General features: G+C 44.0%; 2 protein-coding genes across 5 annotated transcripts; one reads left to right on the top strand and one right to left on the bottom strand.

Moving 5' to 3' along the window:
* Window positions 1-1,405: 1,405 nt before the first annotated feature.
* Window positions 1,406-23,062, top strand: SNX8 (sorting nexin 8). 4 transcript variants are annotated; one of them, XM_021539688.2, is made up of 12 exons: window positions 1,801-1,893; window positions 9,427-9,617; window positions 10,050-10,167; window positions 12,373-12,494; window positions 12,865-12,945; window positions 13,882-14,042; window positions 14,442-14,574; window positions 15,656-15,724; window positions 16,476-16,625; window positions 16,992-17,141; window positions 17,874-18,033; window positions 23,045-23,062. In XM_021539688.2, exons 1-11 carry the CDS (start codon window positions 1,845-1,847, stop codon window positions 17,985-17,987), a joined length of 1,338 nt encoding a protein of 445 aa, XP_021395363.1. In that variant the 5' UTR covers window positions 1,801-1,844; the 3' UTR covers window positions 17,988-18,033; window positions 23,045-23,062. The 4 variants fall into 4 exon arrangements, with proteins under 4 accessions (XP_077643018.1, XP_021395363.1, XP_077643015.1 ...); XM_077786890.1 differs by lacking the exon at window positions 23,045-23,062 and adding an exon at window positions 2,779-2,852 and having other exon boundaries at window positions 1,855-1,893; window positions 17,874-22,314; XM_077786892.1 differs by lacking the exons at window positions 1,801-1,893; window positions 23,045-23,062 and adding an exon at window positions 1,406-1,528 and having other exon boundaries at window positions 17,874-22,314.
* On the bottom strand, window positions 22,763-27,087 carry NUDT1 (nudix hydrolase 1). Its single transcript, XM_021539692.3, has 4 exons — window positions 26,996-27,087; window positions 26,385-26,541; window positions 23,405-23,550; window positions 22,763-23,193 (listed from the first exon to the last, which is right to left on the bottom strand). The coding sequence occupies exons 2-4, from the start codon at window positions 26,534-26,536 to the stop codon at window positions 23,021-23,023; spliced, it is 471 nt and encodes a 156-aa protein (XP_021395367.1). The 5' UTR covers window positions 26,537-26,541; window positions 26,996-27,087; the 3' UTR covers window positions 22,763-23,020.
* Between the last annotated feature and the right edge of the window lies 1 nt (window position 27,088).

The following is a 27,088-nucleotide window of genomic DNA, read 5'->3' as shown; positions in this document are numbered from 1 at the left end:
TGTTCAATAACTTACATCAAGCAGACTCTTTCTGATCCTGTTGAAAAATTATTTCTGCAATTGAATTATTTTCCACAATATTTTTCTTCAAGACTCCAAGGCAATCTTCAGTTGAGAATATCTTATTTATACCAAATAAATAGTTATGCTATTAGCTTAAGTACAGACCAATCAAAAATCTATAGCTAAATGAGAACATGTTGATTCCTCCATTCATTTTCTCCAAAAATGCCATATAGGCGAAAAATCCTGTGGTGTTCAGAAGTGCTGAGCACGCAGAACTCTGCTCAGCTGCTGCACAAACATGATTTGAAGGGCCTCTCAGCTTAAATAATGTCATGCTTTTTTAATTTTATACACAGCTTTCGTCTGCACCCACGCTCGTGGGGACTGAGCTGAAATAGCACTGAGGGAGGAGGAAAAGGAGAATCACTCGACTCATTCACATCTTTGTAGCAGCGCAAAAACTTCCAAAGGGGAGCACTGTGGTCACAGTTAGCCCTGAAATAATTCTCACTTCATAATTTTCTACTTTAGTTCTCTCCTGTGCACAATGGAGGTGACTAGCTTCCCATGATTAAGAAATATCAGGAATATTAATTAGGGAATGCATCTAGTCCTTTGGACGTTGAAAACATAAAGCATTATTATGGATTGTAACACCTCAATCTGGAAGTCCAAAATCTATAAATTTTTTTCTGTGTCTGACAGTGTTTTTAGGAAAATTGCTGTACAAAACATGCACCTTTTTTTTTACCATGTCAGCTATATCATTCCTGACTAATAAAGTACAGGAAGTGGGAAAAAACTAATAAAATGAGAGGTGCTCATACACGAAGTTCTTGTTTTTATGTAGTTTTGGAAAGTGTATTTGCATTTCAAATGTTCATATTTCTGTGCTTTTCTGAATAGCTTAGTGTTCATTTCTACCAAATTTACCAAAAATCCAGATGCATGCAAAATATAAATAAATACTGAGAATAGGAGACTTGATTAATCACCTGGATGGCGGTAGAAATGCCACGGGAAAAGGAACTCGGTTGAAGAAAATATACCAAAATTAGCTTGGAGTAATTCATCTGATGAGAGGGCACAGTCTCAAGCTGTGCCAGGGGAGGTTTAGGCTGGACATCAGGAGGGATTTCTTCACAGGGATTTCTTTACAGGAGGGATTTCTGCTGAGACATTGGAATGGGCTGTCCAGGGAGGTGGGAGAGTCACAGATCCAGGAGGTCTTTCAGGATAGAGTGGACGTGGCACTCAGTGCCACGGTCTGGGTGACAAGGTGGTGCTTGGTCACAGGTCGGACTCAAGCATTTCAGACCTTTTCCAACCCAATTGATTCTGAGATTGCGTGACTGGAAACCCAAAGCACAGCTTCAACAACTACCTACTTTTCCTAGCTCACAAGAAAGCCTCCCTGAAGTTCACAACAACCATCACTTCAGATTTCAAAAAATAAAGCAGTTATACATCGGAATAATCCTGTACTAAGCCCATGAGCCGATCACTTCTTACACGCTTTAAGGTACTTGGGAGATGTGTTTTACGGATCAGAGGCGCTCGCTGCGATCTGGTCAGCGGCGGGGACGGCTCGGTGCCCCTGCCGGAGCCGGTCCGAGCGCAGCCCCAGAGCCGGGGCGCTGCCCGAGCGGGGCCGCGCTGCGCAGCGCTGGAACCCGGCACAGCCCCGCGGGGCCGGGGCCGGGGCCGGGGCCGGGGCCGGGCTGAACCCCCGCGCCCCTCGCCCCCGGCCCCGCGGGAGGCGGCTCTGCCCGCCCGCCCCGCCCGCGCTGACAGGCGGGCGCTGCGGAGGAAGGGGAGGGCGGCCGCCCCGGCCTCACATGACCGCGGCCGCGATGGACGGAGAGCCGCCCGCGGGCACGGCCGCAGGTACGGGGGGATGCGGGTGGCGGGGCCGCCCCCGCCCTGCGCTGCCCGCCCGGGAGCGGACGGGGCTCCGCGCCGGGGTCGGGGCCGCGCTCGCCGCCGAAACCTGCGGGGAAGCGCCGCCGCCTTCCCCTCTTCCCCCCGGGGCGGCGGGACCCCGCCGGCCCCCGCCCGGGTGCTCCCGCGGCCGGGCCGCAGCGGTGCCGTGCGGGGTCGCGGGGGAAGGAGCGGCAGCGCCGGCAGCCCGGGCCGCCGGGGTTACCTGCGGCAGCTCGGTGGTCAGCTCCCCGAGCCCTTCTGCGGGGCTGGACGCGGGCACCGGGCGCGTCCCGAGGCTCTCCCGTGGGAGGCACGCGGCCGAGCGCTCCCTGCGAGCTGCTCAGACTTTATTTTATTTATTTTTTATTTCGTGCCTGCTCCCCGCCCGCCCGGGGGCTTCGCGCACCTCGGACCCTCCCGCAGCGGGTCCGTGCCAGCGGCGCGGGCGCTCCCTGTGCCGCCGCTCCCAGCGGCGAAAGCACCGGCTCCTGGCGCTGGAGTTTGAGCAGCGTGCAGCTGGGTCTGCGATGAAGAAACTTGTAGCCAAATGCTGCCAGCGCTTGTTGCGAAATGAGAGATGGAGGGAGCTCTGGGTGAATTGAGGGAATAACATGTTAGACTCCTTGAGCAGTTAAACTGAAGAACTGAAGGAAACTTTTAGCGGGTTCTCTTTGAAGTGGCTGAAGTTTCGTACCTGCTCTGTGGTTTTTTTTTTTTTTTTTTTTTTTTTTTTTAAATGGTTTGGTTGATTGTATTTAGGATCCACTGTGAGTTTACTCTTGTTAGGCCTGTGATGCTCCCGGTGCAGAAATGCTTATAAATAAATTATTTTGGAATATTTCTGTCCAGGACTGATGTAACATATTGAGCAGCAGCCTTTGTGGAAAAAATGTCCTACTGTACCAAAGAGAGAGCTTGCTCAGGTATGTCTGTTATGGATTTACCATCTGCTTCAGGAGCCTTATAGCGGTAAAACAGTTGTCTGCAAGTAGAGTATTCTTGCACTGATTAACTTCTGGTGGTGGTGCTTCTGTACCTTTCTGATCTACTCAGCCTTCTTTAGAAAACTTGGTTTTCTTTGGCAGAGAATTTATGATGAACACTGAGAGAGAGTATATAATGATTTTGGCTAAAGAAAAAGAATGCTGTCAATGCAGCAATGTTTTTTATTTTTAGCATCATGATCCAGGTTCAGAGATCTTTGAAGTTTCACACCCATATGTAATTGCTTTTGGAGACCAGCAGCTTGTCAGTGAGTGTTTTGGGAGGATTGAAATACCCAGAGTAATGAGAGTCCTGATAGGTATCCCTGATGCCCGCTATGAGAGCACATACAAATGCTGTGTTTTTATTTAGCAGTACTAAAAGTAGAAGTACTTTAATGCAATCGAAGAGAAAACAAAAAAGGATAATGTCCAGCATGTAGAAGTCAATTTTGTAGAGTGGCTTTTATTGACTTTTTTTTTCCTTTTGCTTTTACTTCCATGAGAGTCTGTTTTGCAACGATTGCAGGGAGTAATCCAGGTGTTGGCTTTGTAGGGAGTGAGGTGTCTCTTTTTGTTCTGATGGTAAACCTCCAACTGTGTGTCCAGCCTGTGGGAAGGCTATGCAGGTTACAGACAGAATAATTTGCACGTGACCACTGATTTCCCCCACAGTCTTCAAGTTTTATGTGTTGGTGCAGGTTGAGGGAGAAAAATTAACCAGTTCCAGACATGTGGGATTGGTACAAAAGGAGGAGAGATTTAATGATTTCTTTTTGACAGGATTTGGGATAAGAATGTGCTTGTTCTAACTATAAAATGTGTGAAAAAACCACGGGTCTGGAGTGGCAATGCCATTTTTAATGCTTAAATGCTAAGCAAGCATTTAAGCATCAAGCATAATCAGGAGGGTGAGAAACATGTAAGGAAAATGAGAAGCAAAACAAAGATAAACTCTCTTTTCATGGGGTATTCTTGACCTCTATAAGGACAGTTGGTTGTGGAAACTTGCCAGTTTTCTAGTCCGGCTAAAACGTCCTTGTGAAAGTTTCCCGAAGTAGTTGTTTGGGTTATTGCTTGCTGGGTTACATTTTTGGGTGTGAATTTTTACATTTCCAACATCTTTTGAAAAATGAGAGCTGGGAACCAGCCCTAGTGATCATTTGACTTTTTGTCCCTGTAATCTTAGGGCACATTCCTCATTGGATTTTTCTCTGCTAATCCTGTTATTTCTTCAAAGTAGCTGCATCTCACTTTATTGTGTTGGCTGCAGCTGGGGTCTGTGGCTCATGGCTGACTTGTGACTGGAATGTGTCCCTTGTATCCCCAGACTTGGGAAATCAGATGAATCAGTTGATGATCCAACAGCATAGTTAAAAGAACAGGGCAAGAGGCTTAAGGTTAGTTCTTCACACACAGTAAATCTGTGTGACAAGTTGGTGTTGAGGTTTTTTTCTGCTGGAGTATGGGATTGTGGTAGTTTGAGAAGCAGCAAGAGGCCTAGATCTTCAAGGGACTGTAGAAATTCAGGTGCTTTTTAAATATTGCTAAATAAAGCTTAAATAGTTTCATCTGTTTTTGAGTTGAGGCATAACTTCTCTGTTTCATCGTTAGGAGCACCAAGTGCTGAATAACTATCTTAAACTTGGAAAAAAACCCCAAACAACCACAAAAAAACCCTTCCCAAACCAAAACCAAACTATTTGCAACACCAAAAAAAAAAAAAAAAAAAAAAACAAAAAAAAAACCAAGGAGAAATAAAAAAACCTAACCAAAGAAAAACACCCCAGAAAACCCAGACTAACTAGTGCAGGGTACATACTTGGCATCTGTGGTGGTGGAGTTTTGGGCTTTTTTAAGGAGAAAAACAAAATGTTGGAGCCTGTTTCTAGCATCTAATTTTATGATAGTGTGTGCTATTTTATCTTGTTTTGGCATTGGGTAGCTTGTATTTACATGGGAATTGTTGGGAAGAATGAAGGAGATTCTTAATTAGAGTGAAGCTAAATATGAGAACTTTTCTTGTACCCTGTAAGAAATACAGACCTGCCTTCCATGTTGAACACACAGCTGTGCAGCACTTAGCTTTGTTAGACTGATTATTATTTCTCCTTCTGAGATAAAAATTGCATGGTTTTAAATTCTTCAACCCAAACAAGTTGTGTGCATTTGTCTCAAAAAAAAAAAAAAAACAAACATAAAGCCTTTAATAGGAAAAAAGTTTTGTTTGCTTTTTTTTTTTTTTTGTGGGACTTCTGTTGTTCTTATTTTTTAAGGGAGTTTCAAATTATGTAATATTTTAAAAACGAGAACTAAGATGGGAATCTGCTTGAATTTGTAGTTGAAATCTGCACCAGCTTTCAGCGAAGCTGATGTGGACGCTGGATTCTGGAAATATGGAGGAATGTTTTTGACATGGTGAGGAGGAGATGCATTTCCATAATTCCTGGGGCTTCTCATGAGAAGACAGAAAGGAAAGGGAAATGCTGATGAATGATATTTACCTTGCTGCTTTAATATTCCTGGCCCTGGAGTTGGTAGTGGAGCCCTCACTTTTTCCAGGGAGAAATCTGAGGTATCTGTGCACAAAACCAGTCAGTTTTCATATTTCCTTGCATTTCCTGTGGGTTGGATCCCTTCTGCTCTGCGCAGCTGTAGCCTGTGATGAGGGAAGAGAGATCTGAGCTGCTTTTCCTGAAGGTTTTGCTTCATTACAGGCTTCTTACTCCTTCTAGTAAACATGCTACTAATACAGTAAGTAATTCTGTGGCACCATCTACTTAAGTATGTCGGATAAATTTATCTGATTATCACCTGGTGTAATAAGGAGTTGGTAGCATCAACCATCTGTAAAATGGAGATAAGGCCTCCAAATTTGATTGGCAGAGCTTAAACAGGGAAGGGAGATGAATGTTGTGATTTACCACCTCTGCTTCCAGCCCTGGCATCGCTCTACTGGGTGTGCTTACTCACATGTGAAAACTCTGTGCAGCTATCCAGGTACTTGGAATTTTGCTCTGGCTTTCATAAACGCATGATTTTGGAAATTTGGATGAAGGAAACTGGTAACTCCATGGAGGGCAGATTGCTGCCCAGTTGTATCAGTGGAGTAATGAATGTTGAGCACTAACTAGAGCATGAAACACTAACTAAAGCGTGAAGTAGAGAAATTTTCTATTGCATTTTTCTCTGGGTAAGTTCCTCAACTCCCTTCAGTCCAAAGGCTATCTGACTTGTTACAGAAAAAAAAAAAGTATTACGCAGTATTTTCATAGCTGTTTTCTTTTACAACCAAACAAAAACTAGGCCATGCTTTGAATGCTTCTTCAAACTTTTAGGTCTTGTCCTCTTGTTATCTTCTCGTTTGCATATGTATGTTTGTATGTATTATTTTTTACTTTTATATCAACTTGTTTTCAATTGTATCAGGCCACTTCCTGATACCTTATTGACAACAGATGAGAAACTGCTGTAGCAAAAGCCTAGCTTGTAGGAAAAAGCTGATTTTTATTTCATCTGCTTCCCTGTGTTCCAGAGGACCATTCCATACCTCATTTCTGTATCCACTTGCTGCTCTCTGTATATAAACTTTACAAGATAATGATCTGCTGAAACCAAAGGGAACGTTTTCACAATTAGCTGTTCTCCAGCGGAGAGTGCGGAGAGTGCGTGATGGGAAGCGTTAAGTGTCCTGTTACAATGCATGTAAATCCTTTTACTGGCTGAACACAGGAGCTCATACCAATGAGTTCCCACTATTATCCACCATTCCTGGCCAGGGCTCTTGAGGCTGTTCCCAAATAGGCTCTTTAGTAAGTAGAATGAAAAATGGGCTGAAGAATAACTCCAGTATATATCGCTCTGTAGGGTTAGTGTTAATGGCATGATAAGCGTTTCCTAAAGCAGGTTAAACAGCTGTTCCCAAGTCATTTTATTGTGTTCTCAGACCTGTGTTTGATGGTGTAGATTCACTCTGTCTTGTTGATACCAGACATGCTGAGGTTTTTAATTAAACAGTAATTATTCAAACTTGTTTGCATGATTGTCTGGTTTGTGTGATTTCACACATTTAGACAAGGTTGAGATGTAAAGAAGCTACAGAGTATTTCAGGGAGAGGCAAGAGTGTGAATTGCTGATAAAGAGAAGGCATATCCTGTAGGTGATTTTTAGAAAGCAAAATTAGAGAATAATTTGATAAAAACTGGGGAGAAATTACCAGGAAAAGGGCAACATGGCTGAATTGACAAAGGACTGTGGCGTCTTGCCTGGTGGGGCAACACTCTGTAGATGTCTTACTGGGTAATGGGGTTCAGACCTGTAATGAACTTCAGAGTCCTCAGCAGCAGTTTGGTTCTGGGGCTTAAAGATGAAACAGTGAGAGTTTCATGGTTCACCCTATACTTCTTTTCTCCTCATACCTGTCTCTTGCCTTTGCGGTTCCAGGAGTTAACCAGACAATGTTGAGCCCAGTTCAGGGGCTGGTTTGTGCTGTTGGTTGTCCAGCAGAAAGATGGGAAGCAGAGACAGTGACTCAATAGGCAGGAGGAGATGTGTTAGTACAGACTGGCACTGCTTGGGGAGTTAGTTGGGGTGCATTTTGAGTAGCCCCCTTTAGGGGAGGCCTCTGCAACATCAGCCAGTGGCTGAGCATCACTGAAGGCTCTGGAACTCTCTGCGGGGGATGTGTATGTGTGCATTGGAGGAACAACATCTGCTGTCCTGTGTCTTGAGCAGTTAAACCCAAGAATTGCCAGGGTGGACACTGAGAACTGCTGCTCTGGAAATCCAGGATGCCTTGTGCTCTACAGACATTATCACTTCATCCAGCAGTATCCCATATCAACACTGAATTATCTTGTATTATTTTATTGCAGATTTCTGGTAGGTAGCTGGACATCTTTAGGAGCTGCTGCATAGGTGGGGTTAGCAGGTGATATGTCTATTAAAGCAGAGGTGTTAAGACTTGCTTCTCTGAGTCACATTAGCAGGAATCTCAAGCCCGATGAGGCATATGGGATAAGGTAATTTGTCCTGAATTTGGTTTGGTTTCATTAAGTCATTTTATGGAACAAACAGCAAAGTGTCTGTTATGAAGTCTGAGGAATTAAAGATTGCTTGTTTTCCCTGTTTATCAGGGCCTAGGGCACATGAAGGAGCAGCTGGGAAATCCTTATCAGGAGAAGGTCAGGGCTTTCAAGTAAAGGATATGGCTTTTTATCTTCCTTGAGTTAATCTGTTACCCAGTTAACAACTTTTTGAACTATGTATTGAAGCTGAAAGAAATGCTTCTTGCTCCTGTAGTTTTACTGTGTTCTCAAAATTGTAGATATATTTAAGAACTTCTGCACAATGGCAAGGAAGGGATAATGAAGCCTACCTGGCTTTTCTAGGTGCCTTTCATCAGTGGATTTGACATGCTTTATAAAGAGCTTGTTCACAGCATGCCTCTTACAGAGAGGAAGCAACCCACCTGCTCCAGACTGGAGAGCAGAACTCAGGTATGGGGTGAACAGAGTCCAGGGTTGTACCCTCATTTTTCACACTGTTTCCTATGTGTGGAATGGGTAGAAAAGAAAAGATGGCTTTGAAAAACAATGTAAGCTTAGTTTACAGTCACATAATAGATGTAGTTATGAAGTCAGGGTGAGATAACAGGCTGCAGTCAGGCACTTGATAAGAGAACACTCTGAGTCATCAGCTTTGCCCTTTCTTTGATGTCATTTGTCCTCTGGGGCCACATTCTTAAGACCCATCTTTTTTCACTTCTGCATCTGAGAGTCAGTTACTGTCCAGAGCTGCCCAGTTATGGTCAAATTTGCTGTCAAAAACTCTTTGTTTTCTAGCTACAAACAGTGGAAGAGAAGAGGTAAGTTTTAAAGATTTTGCCACAGCTTGCTGTGATTGAGGAATTGTTGGGTTGGTAGCCCTTATTAGGAACCTTTCTCTCTGCTTTGGAACTTAAGTATGTTGACATAGTAAATTATTGTAATTCATGCTCACTGTAGCACACTGTCATAGAGTTTAATAAAATTATGTCAAATGAAGTGTCTCCTTCCTTTGTAATGAGGTGCAAAATTAATGGATTAAATTTCTGCAGCGTGGTAAAACGACACATTTTTCTTTCCTTCCATGAGTTGTTCTAGGCAGGATCCAAAAGTGCTGAGCAAGGGTTTTGTTCGTTTTGGCAGATCCTGCTGTGGTGGGAGCTGGACAGACAGGAAATGCAGGCCTCTTAGCTGATTCACAGGACAAATTTGGCCTGTGATGCTTTGCTTAGTGGAAATGTCTCTGTGACTCGATATAATTGGTGGTGCTCCTGGGTGTTGCGAGCAGGGAGGTAGTGATGATGTGAACGTGTGAAAGCAGCACATCCTCCCAGGGGAGTGGCCTGGCTGGGCTTCTGCCTGTATTGCACCACTCCAGAAGCACCAAGCAAAGGAACAGAATATTTTAAGGCTCCTTCTTTTACAATATCTTATCAGGTCTACTGTTTTTTCCCTTTTTGTCTTCTAGATTTGGCAAAGCCTCCAGTAAATGAACCAAGGGAAGCTGAACAGTTTCTAATGCAGACGCCCCAGGGAAATCCACTGCTGCTTTCCCACACCCTACAAGAGCTATTGAGCAAGGATAGTGTGCAGGTGGAGCTTATACCTGAGAAGAAGGGCCTTTTTCTGAAACATGTGGAATATGAGGTTTCCAGCAAGGTAATGTGAACAGGCTTTGGGCTTGCTGAGAATGTATCCTCCTCAGAATGTCTGTGCAGTTTCTCCTAGCAAATCCTGAGTGTTTTAGATGTGCTGGGTGATGCTGGTTTTAAGTAGACCAGTTGTGTGGGCTGACTTGTAATGCAGTAGCACTGGGCTTCTGCAGCATGGACCATCTAACTGAGCTGTGAAGAATGGTCTGTGAATTCACTTGCTTGAAAACCTGAGCTCTGTACAAAAGCAGGTGTATGACAACAAAAACGGAATGGTTTTGTAACAAATTGGCGTAGGTAGCTGGATATTTCAAACTGATTTGAGCTAGTGAAGGAATTGTATTTACAGTGCAAAAAACAAAAAACAAAAAAAAAAAAAAAAGTGGAGGTGCTGCTGTCTAAGCCGTGCATTGATTTATCCCCACCTCGTTAATTGCAGCGATTCAAGTGCTCGGTGTACAGACGCTACAACGACTTTGTGGTGTTCCACGAGATGCTGCTGCAGAAGTTCCCATACCGCATGGTGCCAGCACTGCCCCCAAAGAGGATGCTGGGAGGTAAAGCTGCATCTGCATTTTGACTTGGGGTTTGCTTCACAGTGCAAGCATGATACTGTTGGAAAGAAATGTTTAAAAGGTTGAAAGTCTTGACTTCTGCTTGCCTCAGACAACAGCTTTGAGGTTATAATACACAATAGTTGTGTGTATTACTTTGAGGTGTGAATTACTGCCATGCTAGAAATTCCTATAGGTGAGATATGAATGCAGAATTTCAGTGTCTATTGATTTTTCTAAAAAATATTTTGGGTGTAATTCTACACAAGAGCATGGCAGAGTTGCAGGTATTGCTTCTTAGAAAAACAGGTTGTGATCAGTAGTAGTGGACTTGGCAGTATTAGTTCAACAGCTGGATTCAGTGATCCTAAAAGTTCTTTTCCAACCTAAATGAAATCCATGTAAGTTCATTCAAGTATACTTTAGCAGTTAGACTAGAAACCAAGAAGTATCCCAAGACAGAAAGCATATCAAAGCTCCTTCAGGAACATTTTTTCATTAATCTCAAATATTGACGCCAGTTTTAGGCACTTATTATTTCAAAAATTGTATAACTGTATAAAATTCTGTCTTGTTTAATACTTTATTCTGTGAAAGAACAAGCTTTTTAGTGTCTTCTCTCCTTCCCATGGTGCTAAGCTCAATGTGTTTCAAATAATTGATTTCAATTGAGGAATTCATGTATTGCTCTAGTAAAGCAGAATTGATAAACAGTGAGCAGAGCAGGGTGTATATTGAACTGGAGCAAAGCAAAATTACACCCCTGAAAAGTTTCCATGGTCATATATTCTTATGATGGGATGTGAATTGTGAAGACTTTTTTGGGGGGTTGTGAAACCCATGTGTGAGTTTAACCTGATTCAGTGTTCTCAGCCAGAATTTCCACGTCATGGAACACATGTGCAAAAAGAGACCTCTGATTAATCTCAGTGGACAGAGGATGCTTGAAAGAAGCTCCCAGTATCTCTCACTTGTCAGGGAATGTTACTTCCTTGAATTGCTGGTCTGTTGATATTTCCCTGCATTCACTGCTGCATTTCTTCCCACACATAGCATAACTTTAGACAGAAAACTGATAGGATTAGTTCTCAAACTGTGCTAGGAGAACAGTTCTAACAGTGCAAAGCTGTGATAAGGCAGAGAGTGTTTGCTTTTAGTCCAGTGACTGCATATAGAAGAACTGTGGAAGTGGGCTTACTGGAAACTGCAAACAGGAAAAAGGAAAGGGAATGGGTAGTTCTTGTTTCAGAGTAGATTAATGGACTGACAAATGGTGTTGCAGCACGCAGGGTTTGTTGGATTAGTATAGATGTGTGACTCTTGGAGCCTCCAAGTCCCAGACCTGGATGGACAAAGCTCTGTGCTTCATTCTTGGTGTGCCCCTCTGCTGAGTTACACGGATCCCAGTGGGGATCAGTCAGATGGAGATGGATGACCTACTCTGCTCGTTTGGAGGACAGCAACCATCTGAGGCACATCCTGTAGGAAGTGTGTACACGAGCTCAGAAATGTCCGTGTAGGTAAAGTGTCAAAAGAGTTAAAATCCTGCATGATATGAGAGTACTGTCATAGATAAGAGCATTCCTTCAATTTCTTTCTATGCTGCTTTCTTTTCCTTTAATTTTTGGTTTTATTTTTTATTGTTCCTGAAGAACTCCAGGAACTTCTATTTACTTCCCTATTGCAGTTATTGTCAGATTGAAATTCTTCCTGTTTCAGCAAGATGAACAGATTTTTTTTTTTTTTTTTTTTTGTAGTTTTAGTTTTATAAGTAAAGACTCTGGATGGATGTACTGCAGATTGCTGTGCAAGTCTTCCAAAGTACTTTTTGACGTCTTGCATAAAAAGGATGGATGCTGATCTCGGGAGTCCTAAGACAGGCTGGGATATCCTTTGTAGAATTGATTCAGGGGAAGAAGCTCTGTAGGCCCATAGTTTGTAAGTGGAGGTTTCAGGCCTTAGGCTTGGTTGTTTGTCCTTCCTCCCTGACCTGCCCTGTGGAAATACCATGTGTAGCTATGTATGCTGGATTTTGGTAAGAGGTAAAGAATGCTTGACAGAATATTTGTTCAGGTGGTCAGTCTGAAAGGTCTGGTTTTGGGAGCTGACAGACTATAGGTATCCATTGTTTGGTTTTTGTTGCAGTGATTTTTCTTTCTGAGATGTAATGTGGGGGCATTAATTGAAATTTCATGTTTCTTCCTGCAGCTGATCGTGAGTTCATAGAATCGAGGAGGAGAGCGCTGAAGCGATTTATAAACCTGGTGGCTCGACATCCCCCTTTCTCAGAAGATGTGCTCTTGAAACTCTTCCTGTCCTTCAGTGGCTCAGTGAGTGTTTGTTAGCAATAGTCCTGAGCTTGCAAGTCTTGCTGTAACTGCCTCGCTGGGCACAGCATTCAGAATTGCTGTTAACCTACATGGCTTTGCTCCCTGGGATGAAGAGAATTTTCTCTCAGTAGGTGTTTCCACAGTGGAAAGTGGAAGGTAATTTCACTCAATGCCAGCAGTGTAATATTTTGAAAATGATAACTGTTCTTAGGGGAACAGAGATTATGCTTTTCCTTAAATGAAACTTAACCTGGGTAAAGCTGCATCTGCTGAGTTGTGCCTTGCTGCTGCAATATATCTGAGACCTGTGTGAACTGCCAGTATTTTTTCATAGTTCTTTCTTGCTCATTTGATTCTATATTTTCTCCAGGATGTACAGAATAAGCTAAGAGAATTGGTCCAGGGAGTAGGAGATGAATTTGTGACTTGCAGATTAGCTACCCAGGCCAAGGTATGTATATGAATTTCTTGCAACATGTTATTCTACTTCAAATATCTTTCTTCTCCAGGTGCTTCAATTATGGCATTTGTGCAGTGATGGACACCTTAAGTAGGAGACAGTTGTTTCCAGAGTTTGAAGGACTTGTAATTTTATTGAAAAGATCAAATAAACTTTTGACTCTTAAGGGCCTGATATTTCTAGCTAAATTCTGGTTCATGAATATGATATAGATTAAACAATGAATCCTGCTTTTAGAACGTGTTTCTCTGTAATTACTTGTACTTGCATAACAAACAAATGCACAAATTGCACAATTTAAAAGGTAATGTCTAGATTGATGTCTTTCCCTTGTGCTCATGCCCTCATTCTGTCTGTTCTCTCCCTGTGGGAGAGCAATTTGGATTGTTATGGAAAAGCTAGTTATAAGTTCTCCATATATCTGTTTATCCCAGTGATTGGTGCTATGACAAGTTTTAAGTACACATCCACTGTGTTCATTGAGCAATTTCAAAACAAGTTGTTGTTCAGGTTCCTGCAATGCTTGCAGAAGGTTTTGCAACTGGAGCTTAATTCAGGCTTTTACCAGTTGTAAACTGGTCAAAAAAAAGCTGAACTTTCAGTTCATGCTTGACTTTACTGGGCTGGGACTTACCAGTAGGATCAGATCAGAACTTGTGAGCTTTAAACCTCACAAACCCTGTTTTAACGACATAGAAGAATTGCAGATTTTGCCAACTCTGTCTGTGCTGGGTATTTGAACCTCTTTCTGCCTCTGAAAATTAGGGCTGATTGTGAGAGGTGTGACTTGGACACCTAAGTGGGAAACGGATCTCTGCAGAGCTGTTAGAGCACAGTGGCAGAGTGAGCACAGGAGGGAAGCCTGTCCCTCTGGAGACTGTGGTGTGCCTCTGATTTATCCACCAGTAATCCTCTGTACTTTTTCAGGACTTCCTCCCAGCTGACATTCAGGCCCAGTTTGCTGCCAGCAGGGAGCTGATCAGAAATATTTATAACAGCTTTTATAAGCTCCGGGACCGTGCAGAGAGAATCGCTTCGCGAGCCATCGATAACGCCTCTGACCTCCTCATATTTGGGAAGGAGCTAAGGTAGGTTTGGAGGAACAGGGTTTGCTGATTTCTACTCTTGGTTTGGAACTCAAAACTCTTGTAAAGTTTACCTGCAGATGGTCTTGTAAAAATGGGTGTTTCAGTGCATGCTGTAGGACATAATAAATTTTCCTTTTCTAAAAGAAGGAAGTACACACTATTGACTAAGGCTGCATTCTGTAGAGTGAGGAATGAAAACAGAAATACCTTCACATTTGGGTACTTGTGTTATTGTCTCTCTCCCCAGTATGTACACAGTTAACTCTGCATTTGTGATAGGACAGTAGTAGCTCGGCACCGTGAGCTATTTAGACAGAATTGAAACAGTTGTCTGCAAATAACTTTATCCACTCAGTGGAATTTGTCTCCTAGATGTGACCACTGCTTTTCTCCTTCCAGTGCTTTGGGCTCAGACACTACTCCACTTCCTTCCTGGGCTGCTTTGAATAACAACACATGGGGGACTCTGAAACAAGCCTTGAAGGGTCTGTCTGTTGAATTTGCACTTCTGGCAGATAAGGCTGTGCAGCAGGTGAGTCCTTTACTTTTGTCCTTTTTTTCTTTTTTTCTTTTTGTAACATGAATGAGGCACACTGCTGCCCTAAATTTCATCTTCGGTCATGAGCTCTGTGGACATAAGCCCTTCAAGAGTTAAGAGGGAGACTGTAATCCAAACTCACATCCTCAACCAACAGCCTGCTTGTTCAAGCTTGTGTGAAATACCTGGACTGTGTTTAAATTGGGAAAAAATGTAACAGACAATGGAAAGGAAGGAAAAATCTGCTTTCTTTCTTACTTTTAAATGGTTACTGCACACATTAAGTTCACTACTAGGGTGAGCTGTGCAAAAGTGCTGTGTTCCATTTTATTAATCTGCTGCAGAGAACCCAGAATAACTTCTGAATCAAATTTTCATATTCATGTACTTAAACATTACATCAGAATCACTCAGATAGAAGCACCACATTCTGGTCTAAGTGTACAGAGTAGTAATGACTGTCAGAATGATGTGAGAACATGACAGTCTGGGAAGGAAAAGTAATAGTTTTGTCTTCAGTGCTCTTCATCTCATTGTGTTAAAACAGTGTGCTTTTGTAGATCAGTCAGGCCAGGTCTCTTTCTCTGGAGTTTATGCTCCAGAGAGCTCTACTGATACAGGAAGAAAAGAGTATTCTATAAAATAAAAATTGGTAGTGAAATTTGTCGTGGTGTCTCATCTCTGCCTTCTGATGCATGAACTATTACGGGGAAGATGCAGGAAGAGTTTTAATGGATTAGTTATCTTGTAGGAAGGGAAGATGAAAGATTGGAGGAAACTGCACGAGGAAGGAATTCCAGGCAGAATGCGCTGAAAGGACTGACACATGGGCCTGTGAAACCAACTCCTTTTCTTCTAATGATCAGTCAGTTGGAAAAGCTGTTCCTTCCTCAGTCAGGTCTTTGTTCTGCACACTGAAGACTAAACACTCCAGTGCCATGGGAGAGATTTTTGATGCAGCTGTGTAAGCGCTGATGTGCCCTGGAGAGAGCAGTGAGAGCCTGAGTGGTGTGTGGGGGGATGAAGGGCTGTGATGCCAGGCTTACGTAAAATGTACTTTTTCCTTGTTTTCTAGGGTAAACAGGAAGAGAATGATGTGGTGGAGAAGTTGAACCTTTTCCTGGATTTACTCCAGTCCTATAAAGTGAGCTTTGCTGTTCTGCCAACAAGAAAGTTGTTTAGAGCAAGTTTGTGCTTTTTAGAGGGTGTAACGCCAACTGGATGGAAAACTGTCTGTGAGGCCAGTTCAGAGGCAAACTGGGCATCTGGCAGAGGGAGGGGAGTGGCTGTTGGCCATAAGGAGCTCTAGCTTTCCTGATAGCTCAGCTGATGATGAGAACTTGCCAAAGAGCAAACTCTGCAAGGAATTTAAAAACATGACTGGTTAAACTGTATGGATCAGCTAAATTTTTGTTTTTAGATTTGGCTGCTTTTGAGTCAAAGCAGTGAACTAGATTGCTATTGATTTGCTCATGGAGACATGAGTTCAGTTATGAATGAAAGGATTTTTTTAATACTAATCTTCTGGTCATCTGTATGTGGTAGCCTCTCCTGACATTCCCAGGCCAGGACTGAATTTGAAGGACTTGAGCCAGCACTTTAATTAATTGCCAGCACTTAATACTGAGAAGGTCAGGAAAGATAAGAGGCTGATAAGAGCCAAAACGTTGGCAGAAGTGATGCTCCAGGTTGCCTCTTAAGTTCACTGGTCTGGGTTCAAGTAGTTTTGTTTCTTATATTCTTAGCTACTGGCATTTTTTGACCCTCTTGAAGACAAAGGAGCAAAAATCTGCAGTGTAGAAATGACAAAGTGTGACCACACGTGTGTGTCCTGATGTACTCCGCTGTGTGTTTGCTGACTCTTGGCTCCACTGCTGTTTTCTTTTCCCATAAAGGACCTGTGTGAAAGGCATGAGAAGGGGGTATTGCACAAGCACCAGAGAGCATTGCACAAGTACAGCGTTATGAAGAAGCAGATGATGAGTGCCACTGTGCAGAACAAAGAGCCAGAATCAGTGGAGCAACTGGAGTCTCGGATTGTGGAGGTAGGGCATGCACCTGAGAGAGCAAAAGATGGGACTGGACTCTGTAATGGTGCTGCTCTGGAGCTCAGTCACATTTGCAGAAAGGGTGGCCTGTACTTTGGGAAATCTGTGCTCCCCGCTGTGCCACGTGGAAAACATGTTGGTTTGCCTCAACACTTGTTACTGCCTCTCAGGCAGCACATCATCTGCAGGAGCTATGGGAAGCAGCAGTCTGCATGATAGAAAGGGCAGTTTGGTTGTATCAAACAGCTCCAGGAGCTGCCTTTTTTAGGTTTTTGGTATGTGTTTGAATTGCTGGTATGGGGAGGAATGCTGTTTTCTCCCGTTTCTCTTTTCTCCCACCCTCTTCCTGGTCACTTCTTTCAGCAAGAAAATGCGATCATAACCATGGAGCTGCGGAATTACTTCTCCTTGTACTGTCTGCATCAGGAGACACAGCTCATCCACATCTACCTGCCTCTCACATCTCACATTCTGGGGGCCTTTGTCAACTCCCAGATTCAGGGTCACAAAGAGGTGAGTTCTAGACTGTGTCCTTTTTCACCAGATACGAATTCATCCAAATACTAATGGATTTGTTTTCATCCATTGGCCTTCATCCTCTAATCATCTGTGCAATTGGGCTCTCTCATAAATTAGGAAGTTATCTGAGGTTTTTCCAGTTTGGGGTGAGGATCAGGGTTGGCCTCTAACCCCTCTAAAAGATGGTATCTTCTTGCAGCAATTTTTTTTTCTTCTCTCATCTGTAGCTGGCCCTACCCTGTGAGTAACTGAAAAAGACCCAACCATTAAATCTCTACTCTTTAATGAATGATGTGTTTCTGCTAGATTAATCTGTTTTTTTGTTGAGCTACACAATATGTTGTATGACAAGAAAACTTTCCAGGTTTTACTCTAAAACTTAGGGTTTAACAAAAAGGAGTTTCTAAATATGGCCTTTAATACTCCCTACATACAGCTTTCTAGCTTTGGTTATATTAGAAAAGTCTTCTCTCCTTCAGATCCCTTCCATCCCTTCAGTGAAGGAATTTGATGAAGGGAAATCTCCCTTCCATACAAGCTCAGGAAAATGTTCATGGAGCTACCCTGGTCTGACAGGAACATTCTGGGTCCACTAAACTTCCTGAAAATACTTCAGCAAATTTGTGTTGTGCTTCTGAATGCCCAAGACTGCTGCTAAAATTCCATGTGGTGAGATTGTTAGCTGCTGTGTGGTCATGTCTGCTTTCTCTCCTTCTCCACTCACAGATGAGTAAAGTTTGGAATGAATTGAAGCCGAAGTTGAGCTGCCTTTTTGTGGGATCCAGCAGTATGCCAACTCCGCCACTCTCACCTCCAGAGGGAAATTTCTTTTCCAATTAATGTTCCAAGCATCCCACATGGAGCAAGAAGGGCAATCAACGAAGGGGTGGGACCTCTACCTCCAATGAATCCTCCAAAACAGCTATTTTTTTTTTTTAATACTGCTGCTTTGAGCTGCTCTCTGATTTAGACAGACTGGATGTGGGGCAGAACATACGGATATAGAGACAATTTTGTAATTTTGCAATGCCCTGGGGCAGAACTGAGGTTCATTATCCTGCAGACACTCCTCATGGGGTCGGGATATGGCCTGGCACAGCGAGTGCTGCAGTGTTTGTTGTTGCTGAGGCCTCTGCATCCTGTACTAACAGTCCTCCAATCGTGTTTATCTGCAGCTGTGCTGACACATCTCTGCACGTCTCTGAAGTGCTGAGATGAACAGGATAGCTGAAGCACTTGCTTGTAGTGGAGATAAATTGCTTTTATGCCTTGGAGGGCCTGTGTTAGGGATGTGTGTGCATAAGAAAAGCTGAAAGCCATCCCCCATCCCATTGTAGGCATCTGGATTTGATTTCTAACTGCTAGACCTTAGCACAAAATGAGTGGAGTGGTTGGATTCTGTAAGCCAGCTGGGCAGGCGTCAGCACTGCTCCGTGACAGGGATTTTCCTGGTGGTGCTGGATGGACTGTATTGTCAGTGTGTTTCCCTTCACGGCTGAAGGGCAGCCTGGGGACTTGCTCATATTTTTCAGTTTGGGGCCAAAGACAGCTGGGTTCAGGAACTCAGAGGAGTTTGCCTAGCATAAATGAGAAAACAATTGACTACAACATTCCTTAATTGTGAACCACTTGTACTACAGGAGTGGAACAGCTACAAGGTAGCTTGTTTATTTCTTCTGGAGGTTCTGACCTCCATCTGGTGAGTGGCTGTTCAGATCTGTTGGTGAGCTGCTGACCTCAAGGCTGGTGTTTTCTTTGGTGTAATATCAGAAGTATCCTGTTGCACCAGCAGGCTGGAACACAGTGCTGATAAAGTTCATTAGCAAAAATTCAGTATTATCAGGATGTTACTGTCATTCTTCTTGGCTGTAGGTAGCATTGCAGTATGTTTGTTTGTGAAGGAGAGTAGACAATTAAGTGAATGTTCTCATCTCTAAAATGCCACAGCCCTTGGTAATGGGGTTTTCAGAATGGTTTGTGGTTGTGATAAAGGGACTAAACATTCTCCACTTTGCATCTCCAGTGGCTTTGCCTTGGGAGGCAAAGGGGGAGAACGTACATGTCGTGTTACCTCAGGGGAAATGGTGCATATCCTCCAGAGAAACTGATAATCAAACTGCAAACGTCTGCAGCAAAACCCTGTGTGAACAGGACTCCCTGAACCTGACTTCTCTGGGGCCAAAATAGCTTCCAAAGGGGAATTTGTGACTTGGTTTCTTAGCATTTTCCTCGAATGGGTAAAAAAGGAAGCACATTAACAAGGATGAGTGCTTGCTGTTAAATTGGAACCATTACAATATTTTCCCACTAGGGAACTTCCCCATTATCAGGAAATCTATTTAAATCCTCCAATCACAAAACCTTTTTTGTTTTGATTTTTTTTTTTTAATTTAGAAATTTCAGTGCAACAAACTCTTCCTAGCCCGGGTAGAAATTCTGGATTAGTTTCTTCAGCTAGGAGCAAGAGAAGTTATTTGCCCAGTTTCAGGAGACTGAAAAAACATTACTCACACTCCTCAAAGTGGAGTAAATACATTGCTATAGGTGAATTCCTTGAGTGCTGGGCCTTAAGCAGTGTGTAGCCAACCTTGCACAGAATGCATTAAGAGCTTTTTCCAACAATTCAAATGTTAACTCACTTTCCTCCTGCACATGGGCCTTGTCCAGTGAGACAGATGAACTTCAAATGGCTGTGACAGATTTAATTCTCTCCTGGAGATCTCCTATGCGATGCACAAGAAATTCTGCTCACAAGCTGGAGCAAACTGTCAGGGGAGAGAAATGTTTCTACAGTCCAGTTACAGAGAAGATATAATCTCAGGCACGGTACAACAGGTTTTTCTGCTTGACCTTGTCTTGATTAGAAAGATGGTTTGTGGTTCAAGTGTGCAAAGTGTGTTACCAGACTTTTCCATGCTCTGCACTCCTGGCATTATCAAAAGGCGCTAGCTGGTTATGGCTGGCTTAGTCTCAGCACTCCCTCACTTGTTTGCCTGATGTGATGAACAGTGAAATTGAGAAAATACTTTATGTTTTGGGTCTCATAAGTTACTTGTTTGATTGGGCAGTGTTCTGTAGGAGTGCTTGCAAAGGACTAGCCTGAATGGAACTTTGGACTTCTCACTTCTAGAAAAACATTACAATTTTGAAGTTGATTTAGAATCAAAAAACCAACCCCCCAAAAAGCAAACATCAAAATGACATTAGGGCTTTAGGCTAACTCTTCTTTCCTGTTCACCTTCAAGCACAACCTGTACAGTCCTAGTGCAGAGACTGTAACAATAATACACACATCACAACACCTATAAAGAAGCTGAAATTACCTTGTTTTCAGAAACACCCCATTCCTCCATTGTCAGCCCTCATGTCTTTGAGGAGCGTTTTGGGAGTGGGCTTTTCTTGTTTTGGTTTTACTCTGTTCAGCAGGTATTTGAGAACTGAGGCCCAGCATTCTCAAAGCTGATCCAGCTGATCTGGCACTTTCAGAGTTTTTCTGTCTCATTCCTAAACACATGCAGGCACTATTTTTCATACAAGCCTTAGTTTGCAAACCTTTCTTCTGGGAGACTGATCCGTGTGCAAATAGCACTGTTTGTTTACCTCAATGTGTGAGGGATTTCCTTACTGTCATTGTTACGTTCAGTTTATGGATCTGTCAGACTTGGAGGGCATCATCAAGCACAGCTTCCTTCCTCCAGAGGGAAGCAGCAGGGACTCCAAGGATCCATCAAGCTGACTTCAGCTGTCTGTCTGTCCTAGACAATGTGGGGAAAACAGTTGTTGTTAGCTCCATGCTCTTGCCTTCTGCAGTAAACACTAACCTAGCCAGACTGATTGAGGAGTGTGTGCTGCCTATCTGAGATCTGATGCTCCTGCAAGATGCAGTGCCAAAGTGTTACTGTGCTTTTGTGAATGGAAGCTTTTCTGTGTGTGTTTGAGCAATCCTGGAGGTACCAGGGCAGTAAACACCTGAGACCCTGAAAGGCTGCCTGAAAATTGTTCTCTGAAAAGGGTTCTATGTTTTGTCACTCCTGAGGGCTTCTCCACTTCCAGCTGTGAAGTGGGAATATACAGGCTTTTTGTCAGTATCATGTTGAAAGGCTCAAGACTCTATTTACAATACCTTAAATCTGGGATCCTTCTTTCCCTCTTGTTCCATCTTCCTGGCAAGTTGCTCTTCCTAAGTTTGTAACATGTTCAACAGTGCCTTGCTACATTCCAGTGCTTTTAATTCTCCTTTAACCATGCAAGGGTGTAAATCCTGGAATTTGTAACAGGCTAATTTACACTCTTCAGTTTGTGCTGTTTACTAGAAGACAAAGATCACCAGCTGGGGACAGAACTTAGTTAACCATATCAGTCTCATGGCAGCAGGAGCAGTAACATCCCAGCTCTTTGAAATGAGCTAAAAATCAGGGTTGGGGAAAGCACTTTCCTGAAAGGACTCACCTGACTGCAGGTGGGATAACAGAGAAGTGCAAGCTTGAGCTCTGCTTGTTTTATTCCTACCCAAACTCCTAGAGGAACAAAGTAATTCTGTGTGATTGTCACATGTTATCTCTCACCCAGGAATTTACAGTTTCCATCAGGAAATAAACCAAGGTGTTTAACAGGTATTGGCTGCCAGTCATGCCCTTCCCTACCATGCAGTAAGGTCATACACTCTGTAAAAGTTGCTTGTCCTTTCATGCTTATTCTATTTGTCCCAAGCCATGCTCTGTTAGAGCAGCCAGGAACCCTCACTGCCAGGTCAGAAGCAGAGGTGGGTATCAAAACCTCTGTAAATAAGTGAGCAGCACAAAAGGAAAAGTAAGGTTTTCAGGTGTTAATTCATCCTCCGAAGTCTGAGCTGTGGCTTGCTGAGCAGATAAAGAAGGATGCTTTTGAGTGGTATAAATTTTTCAAAACTGCTGGAAGGAAAAAAGAAAACCACACAGTTCAGAGGGTGTGAATTTTGCCTGGCTGGAATATCCTGTATCTTTGCTTTGCTCAAATAGCCTTATGTATGAAGCACTTTATTCAAATGCAGGAATTAAATAACTATTACTACAGCTGGTAGACTGGAAATGTTTACAGATCCTACATGACATTCCAAGATTCTATCTGTGAGTATTACATGTCTGTAAAAGTGTTTGAAAAAAAGAAAAAAAAAAATATTGTGTAAGAAGTTACACATGTGATGTGTTATTTCTGGCGTGATTGGATTAAACTTGTGCTGCCCACCGTGCTGGGTTGGGCTGACATCAGTGCTGAGCAGTCACCTGCTCCTGCCCTGAGACAAAGCCTGCAGCCCTAGGGGATGGCACTTTGCAACAGGAACTTGCTGGAAGTTGAATTGGTTCCACATATTTTTACCTGAAATGCTCAAATAGTTCGACTTCACAGCAGGAGCTGCAACAGTGAAAGCTGGGCTGAGATAGGACTGTACATCTACCTCTGGCTTCTTTCTTAACTCCCATAACCTCAAACTGCCTTCAGCTGGAGCATCTTGAACTTTTCAAAAGGCTTTCACAGCACTATTGCAACAGAACAACACATGCTTTTACTAGAAAAAGTATTTTTAATAATAATAAAAAAAAAAATGCACCCATAAGGGAAAAGCTTAAGCCACTAAAAAGGGTTAACACTTAAGTTTTTAATAGCTGTGGTCACATAACCACCAAAGCCTACCACAACCAGGGACTTCACAGCATGAAAAATCTTCTTGCTTTTATTTCTGTTCTAAGAAACCCCCTTACTTTCCTTACTTTGCAGTGACCTGGAAAATAAGTCTTGTTCTCTGGAGAGCTGAGTAAGGAGATCCTTGTAAGTCATACGCAGGATGCTGTAGCCCAATGTGGGCAGTAGCATGTGGGCTGACTGCTTCTGCTTTCTTAAACTTCCTCCACTTCTTTCAGGCTGTGCTCCAGGATGGTGTCTTGTCCCTGGAACTTAAAATAGCCCCGAAACAGCTTTCTCTGAAGCAGCAGGGGAAACCAATAGCTGTCATCTGGCCACATGCAATGGAACGGCACCTCGTCCAGCTGAAACCACTGCGGCCGCATTTCTGGTGGCAGAAAACAAAAGAACTCTGCATGGGACTCGCTCATGGATTTTTGCTGCCTACACTGTGAATATTGGAACAAGCAGCTTCCCTCTACAGCCCAGTTGCCCTCTTTCTGGAAGGCATTTTCATGTGAATAGTTCTCCATTTTATAAGGGCAATGCTATCTCAGAAGAGCATGCACATCCTTCCTTTCCCCACACCAGCCACCTACCATCACTTTCTGTTGGCTCTCCATGAAAGTGATCTGCCCGGAAAATGTGAACGTCCATGAGTTCAGAGTTGCCTACAAATTCAAATGTGATCTGACCCATCTTCTGCAAGGTGTCCACAGTCAGTCCACTCTCCTCCAGGAGCTCCCTGCACAAGAAAAAGACTTCTTACATGAAAGTGAGCATGGGGAGGACAAAAATGCAGTCATTAGCTTTACTCACACATTCAAAACCCTGAAACCAGGGTGAACCAAAAGTGAAAGCTCTTCTAGTACAACAGAGCAGAGTTCTGACCTGCACCAAGCCACAAAGCTACAACACCACAGTGCAGCCAGGTCAGGTGGGATTGTGTGTTATTTCAGGCTCCTGAGGCTGGCAGGAAAACAGTCTGTGTTGGAAGGGGAAGATTCAGGAGAATTGATCATTTAGTATAATTTAGTCCTTGTGACATTAAATCTCTGTGGTAAGGGAGGAGTGGGTAAGTGAAGTCATGAGACTGTAGCTGGGTGTGGCTTCAGAACTCCAAGATACACTTAATTTAGACAGGCAAAAGGCTTTGCTAACTTCAAGCTGAACCTTCCAGAGTTGTGCAGAAGCAGGTAATGAAAGAAAGACCATCTATATCTACTACACAATCAGCTACTTTTGAGGCAAACTGAAGCTTAGTTAAATTACGCACTTGATAAAACCATTTGCACACAGAAGGTTGAGAATTCTGGTTCCCATTCAAATGCAGTGTAAAAAACACAAAGCAATTGTGCAAACTTTGCCTTTTTGCTCCTTGGAAGCACATTGAGCATAACAAGAGGCCAGAAGGCAGGACTTTTTAAGAGCACTTGGAGAGCTGTGCCAGCTCTTTTCCACGCACCACCATGCACAGCTACTTGAATCACATTCAGTTATTTCCTTTCTTTATGTTCTGTGCTCAGGGCTTTTTTAATTTTACCTCCCTCTAACAGAAGCAGCATGGCTTGAAGTTAGTAATGGTTTTTTTAATGTACAAAACCAAGGAATACTCTGAAACTGTGTATCTTTAGTTGTAGTTAATAATTAATGCAGTTGCCTATTTGGCAGGGACAACAATTTTAAAATGTAATGGAAATTATTTTAAGGCTCCAGCTTTCTTTGGTGTTGGTTTCATGGATCCCATCTTTCAAAATTATACTTCAAATTAATGTCTTGGCTAATTTTAGTTTATCTTCTGAGAAGCTCTCTATGTCTAAACTAGAGGCAGTTTTCCAGCAATGACTCTAAAAGCCTCCTTTTACAGGCACTGATAATTGAACAACAAAGCACAACACTGCTACAGTTCTCCAGGCAATTTATCCATCAGCTGCTTGGCTCTGTAGCAAATGGGAACATTACAGGTGGCAAACTAGAAATAACTCATTCACTAAATGCTCCCCTTACAAGATGTGCCACTGAGGACCTGCACAGGTGCTTGTAGGAATGTGCTGTACACAGCAGAAAATGGAAATCTTACTGGTTCTGGGAACTTCTGTGTTGTGGCTTAATATTTAACTACCCCCGTGCTGAGACTTCACACCTGCTGCCTCTGCCAGACCTGCTGTCTCCCAGCTGAGACAGAGCAACATGGAACCACAACCTCAGACCTCAACTGCCAGTGCAGAGTGGAATTGGTATGAAGGAAGTTTGATTTGGAGTGTGTGGTGCTTCCTGCAGCAGGGCTGTGCCCCGAGGCAGCACTGCACCAGCAGTACTCCAGCCAGCAAGGTGGCCAGTGTGTCCAGCTGCTCCTGGCTCTGGGACAGGCTCCTGCCCAGCTGACCTCAGCAGGAACTGGTGGGTCATTCCAGAGTTAACTGCAGGTGTAGGGATGGGGACAGTCCCCAGCAGCAGCTGCTGGCTGTGCTGTGGCACATTGCATTTGGATTGAGGAAAATTTTAGCACTTGACATGTGTAAACAGAGGTTCTGGTGTCAAACTCAGGCCAGCACAGGTAAACACACCCAAGGAATTAAATGCTATGTGAAACCATTAGATTTACCCCAGAGCTGGTGGCAGGAAAGTCTAGCAAACGTTAAGTGACAAAACTGATGTCTCTCTCTACTCAGAGATGATAAATGACACGAAAAGCCATGATGAAGTGTCAGGTACATTAAGGCCATGTGCTGCTGGGAGCACATCTGCACAGAGACCGTTCTGTCCCTGGGCCCAGCTCACCACAGGACCTGGGTGGTTGTGCTGGCACAGCTGAGATGGCTGTTGAGGGCAGAAGCTGTTGGGAACCAGCTGAGCACACCATGACTGATCTTCCTGCAGGTGCGAGGGCAGCTTTGGGCACGTTATCAGAAACTGAGGAGATGGCAAAGTATGGCTTTGTATTAGCAACATTCATGTAAAGAACAAGGTACCTAATTTTTAGAGGAACTTAGCAATTCAGCTGTGATTTGCAACTTAAGTTTAATGACCAGACAGATGAAAGAACTACAAGAAATCAGTACTAAAGGGTTCAGAAATTACACAGTGCCTTTTTACTGATTAAATTCCACAACTCAGCATTAGCACTTAAAAATGTCACCATACAATCAAATAATAAGCAGTTTGGTTAATAATTTAAATTAAATAAGTTGTAATTCTCCTATATAGCCAAAATTAAGCCCTGCACCTCTCTGAAGAGTGCAAGAACCTCCACCCACCACTCAGACTCATTCTCAGTTTAAATCAGAGTCCAGGAGATGGGACAGAGGATATAGGATGTTCCAATTGCTCAGAGACTGGACGAGTTTAAGATTTGCAGATGACAAAGGGCAAGTAATCCTGTTTCTCTGTACATGTGGATGATCCTTCATTATCTGTGGAGCAGGTGTTCAGAGGTGGGTCATGACTGCACTGGTGGGTAACACGAGGGTGTCACTGACCAGACAAGCCGTGGTACCTCCACCTGCAGCCCACTGCCGATGGTCCAACACCTCACCTGTGCCTCCATGCCTGTCCCCATGGCGCGGACCCAGCCCTCACCTGCGGGCAGCCTCCTCGATGCTCTCCCCGGGCTGCACCTTCCCCCCGAAGCCATTCCACAGCCCGGCGCCGAACCCGCGCTTCTTCATGCCCAGGAGGACGCGGGACGGCTGCACCACCAGGACTAGGGTGAAGAGTCTGGACGTGTGCATGGCTCCTGGGAGAGGGACGAGGCGGCGCGCTGTGCCAAGAGCTCCCGGCCCCCTTCGGAGGGAGCCGGGGGCGCACAGAGCCCCTCACGCCCAGCACCCCGCCCCAGTGCCCGGTCCCTCTATCGCTCCCACTGACCTCGCTTTCCTGCTACCTCAGCACCGCCTTCCCAAAGTTCGACCCCCCCTTCCCAAATCCTTGTTTCCCCACACCCCCGGGAATCCTGACCACCTTTAACACCCTCCTCTCCCAGCACCCCTTCTCCCAATCTTCGACCCCCTCCGCAAACCCCTGTCCCCCCAGATTATTCTCCGACCACCCTCAACACCCCTTCCCCTAATCCCTGCGCCCCTAGAAACCCCTCCCCAAATTCTAAATCCTTGCTGCTCCTAACCTCCCTCCCTGAATCCTTAACTCGCAGCTCCCCTTCCCCACATCATCGACCCCGACCCCGCGCGCACCTCAGCCCCACAGCCGCGGTTTCCCGCCCGCCGCGGTGTCCCCCTCAGCCGCGGCCCTTCCCGCGCCGCCGCCGCCCCGCCCGCGGCCGCCGT

This window comes from Lonchura striata, chromosome 16 (genome assembly GCF_046129695.1).
Source record: "Lonchura striata isolate bLonStr1 chromosome 16, bLonStr1.mat, whole genome shotgun sequence".
Taxonomy (NCBI): Eukaryota; Metazoa; Chordata; class Aves; order Passeriformes; family Estrildidae; genus Lonchura; species Lonchura striata.
Note: the sequence above shows the minus strand (reverse complement) of the source record. Positions and strands in the feature narration are given on the sequence as shown.

Bases quoted from the DNA above. Each gene is read 5' to 3' on its own strand.
- SNX8 (XM_021539688.2), top strand. From the start codon at position 1,845: ATGACCGCGGCCGCGATGGACGGAGAGCCGCCCGCGGGCACGGCCGCA. The intron at 1,894-9,426 runs GTACGGGGGGAT...TTTGTCTTCTAG, and splicing joins GCCCGCGGGCACGGCCGCAG to ATTTGGCAAAGCCTCCAGTA. The intron at 14,575-15,655 runs GTGAGTCCTTTA...CTTGTTTTCTAG, and splicing joins CAGATAAGGCTGTGCAGCAG to GGTAAACAGGAAGAGAATGA.
- NUDT1 (XM_021539692.3), bottom strand. From the start codon at position 26,536: ATGCACACGTCCAGACTCTTCACCCTAGTCCTGGTGGTGCAGCCGTCC. The intron at 23,551-26,384 runs GTGAGGGCTGGG...TTTCTTGTGCAG, and splicing joins ATCGAGGAGGCTGCCCGCAG to GGAGCTCCTGGAGGAGAGTG. The intron at 23,194-23,404 runs GTAGGTGGCTGG...TTCTGCCACCAG, and splicing joins AGAGCCAACAGAAAGTGATG to AAATGCGGCCGCAGTGGTTT.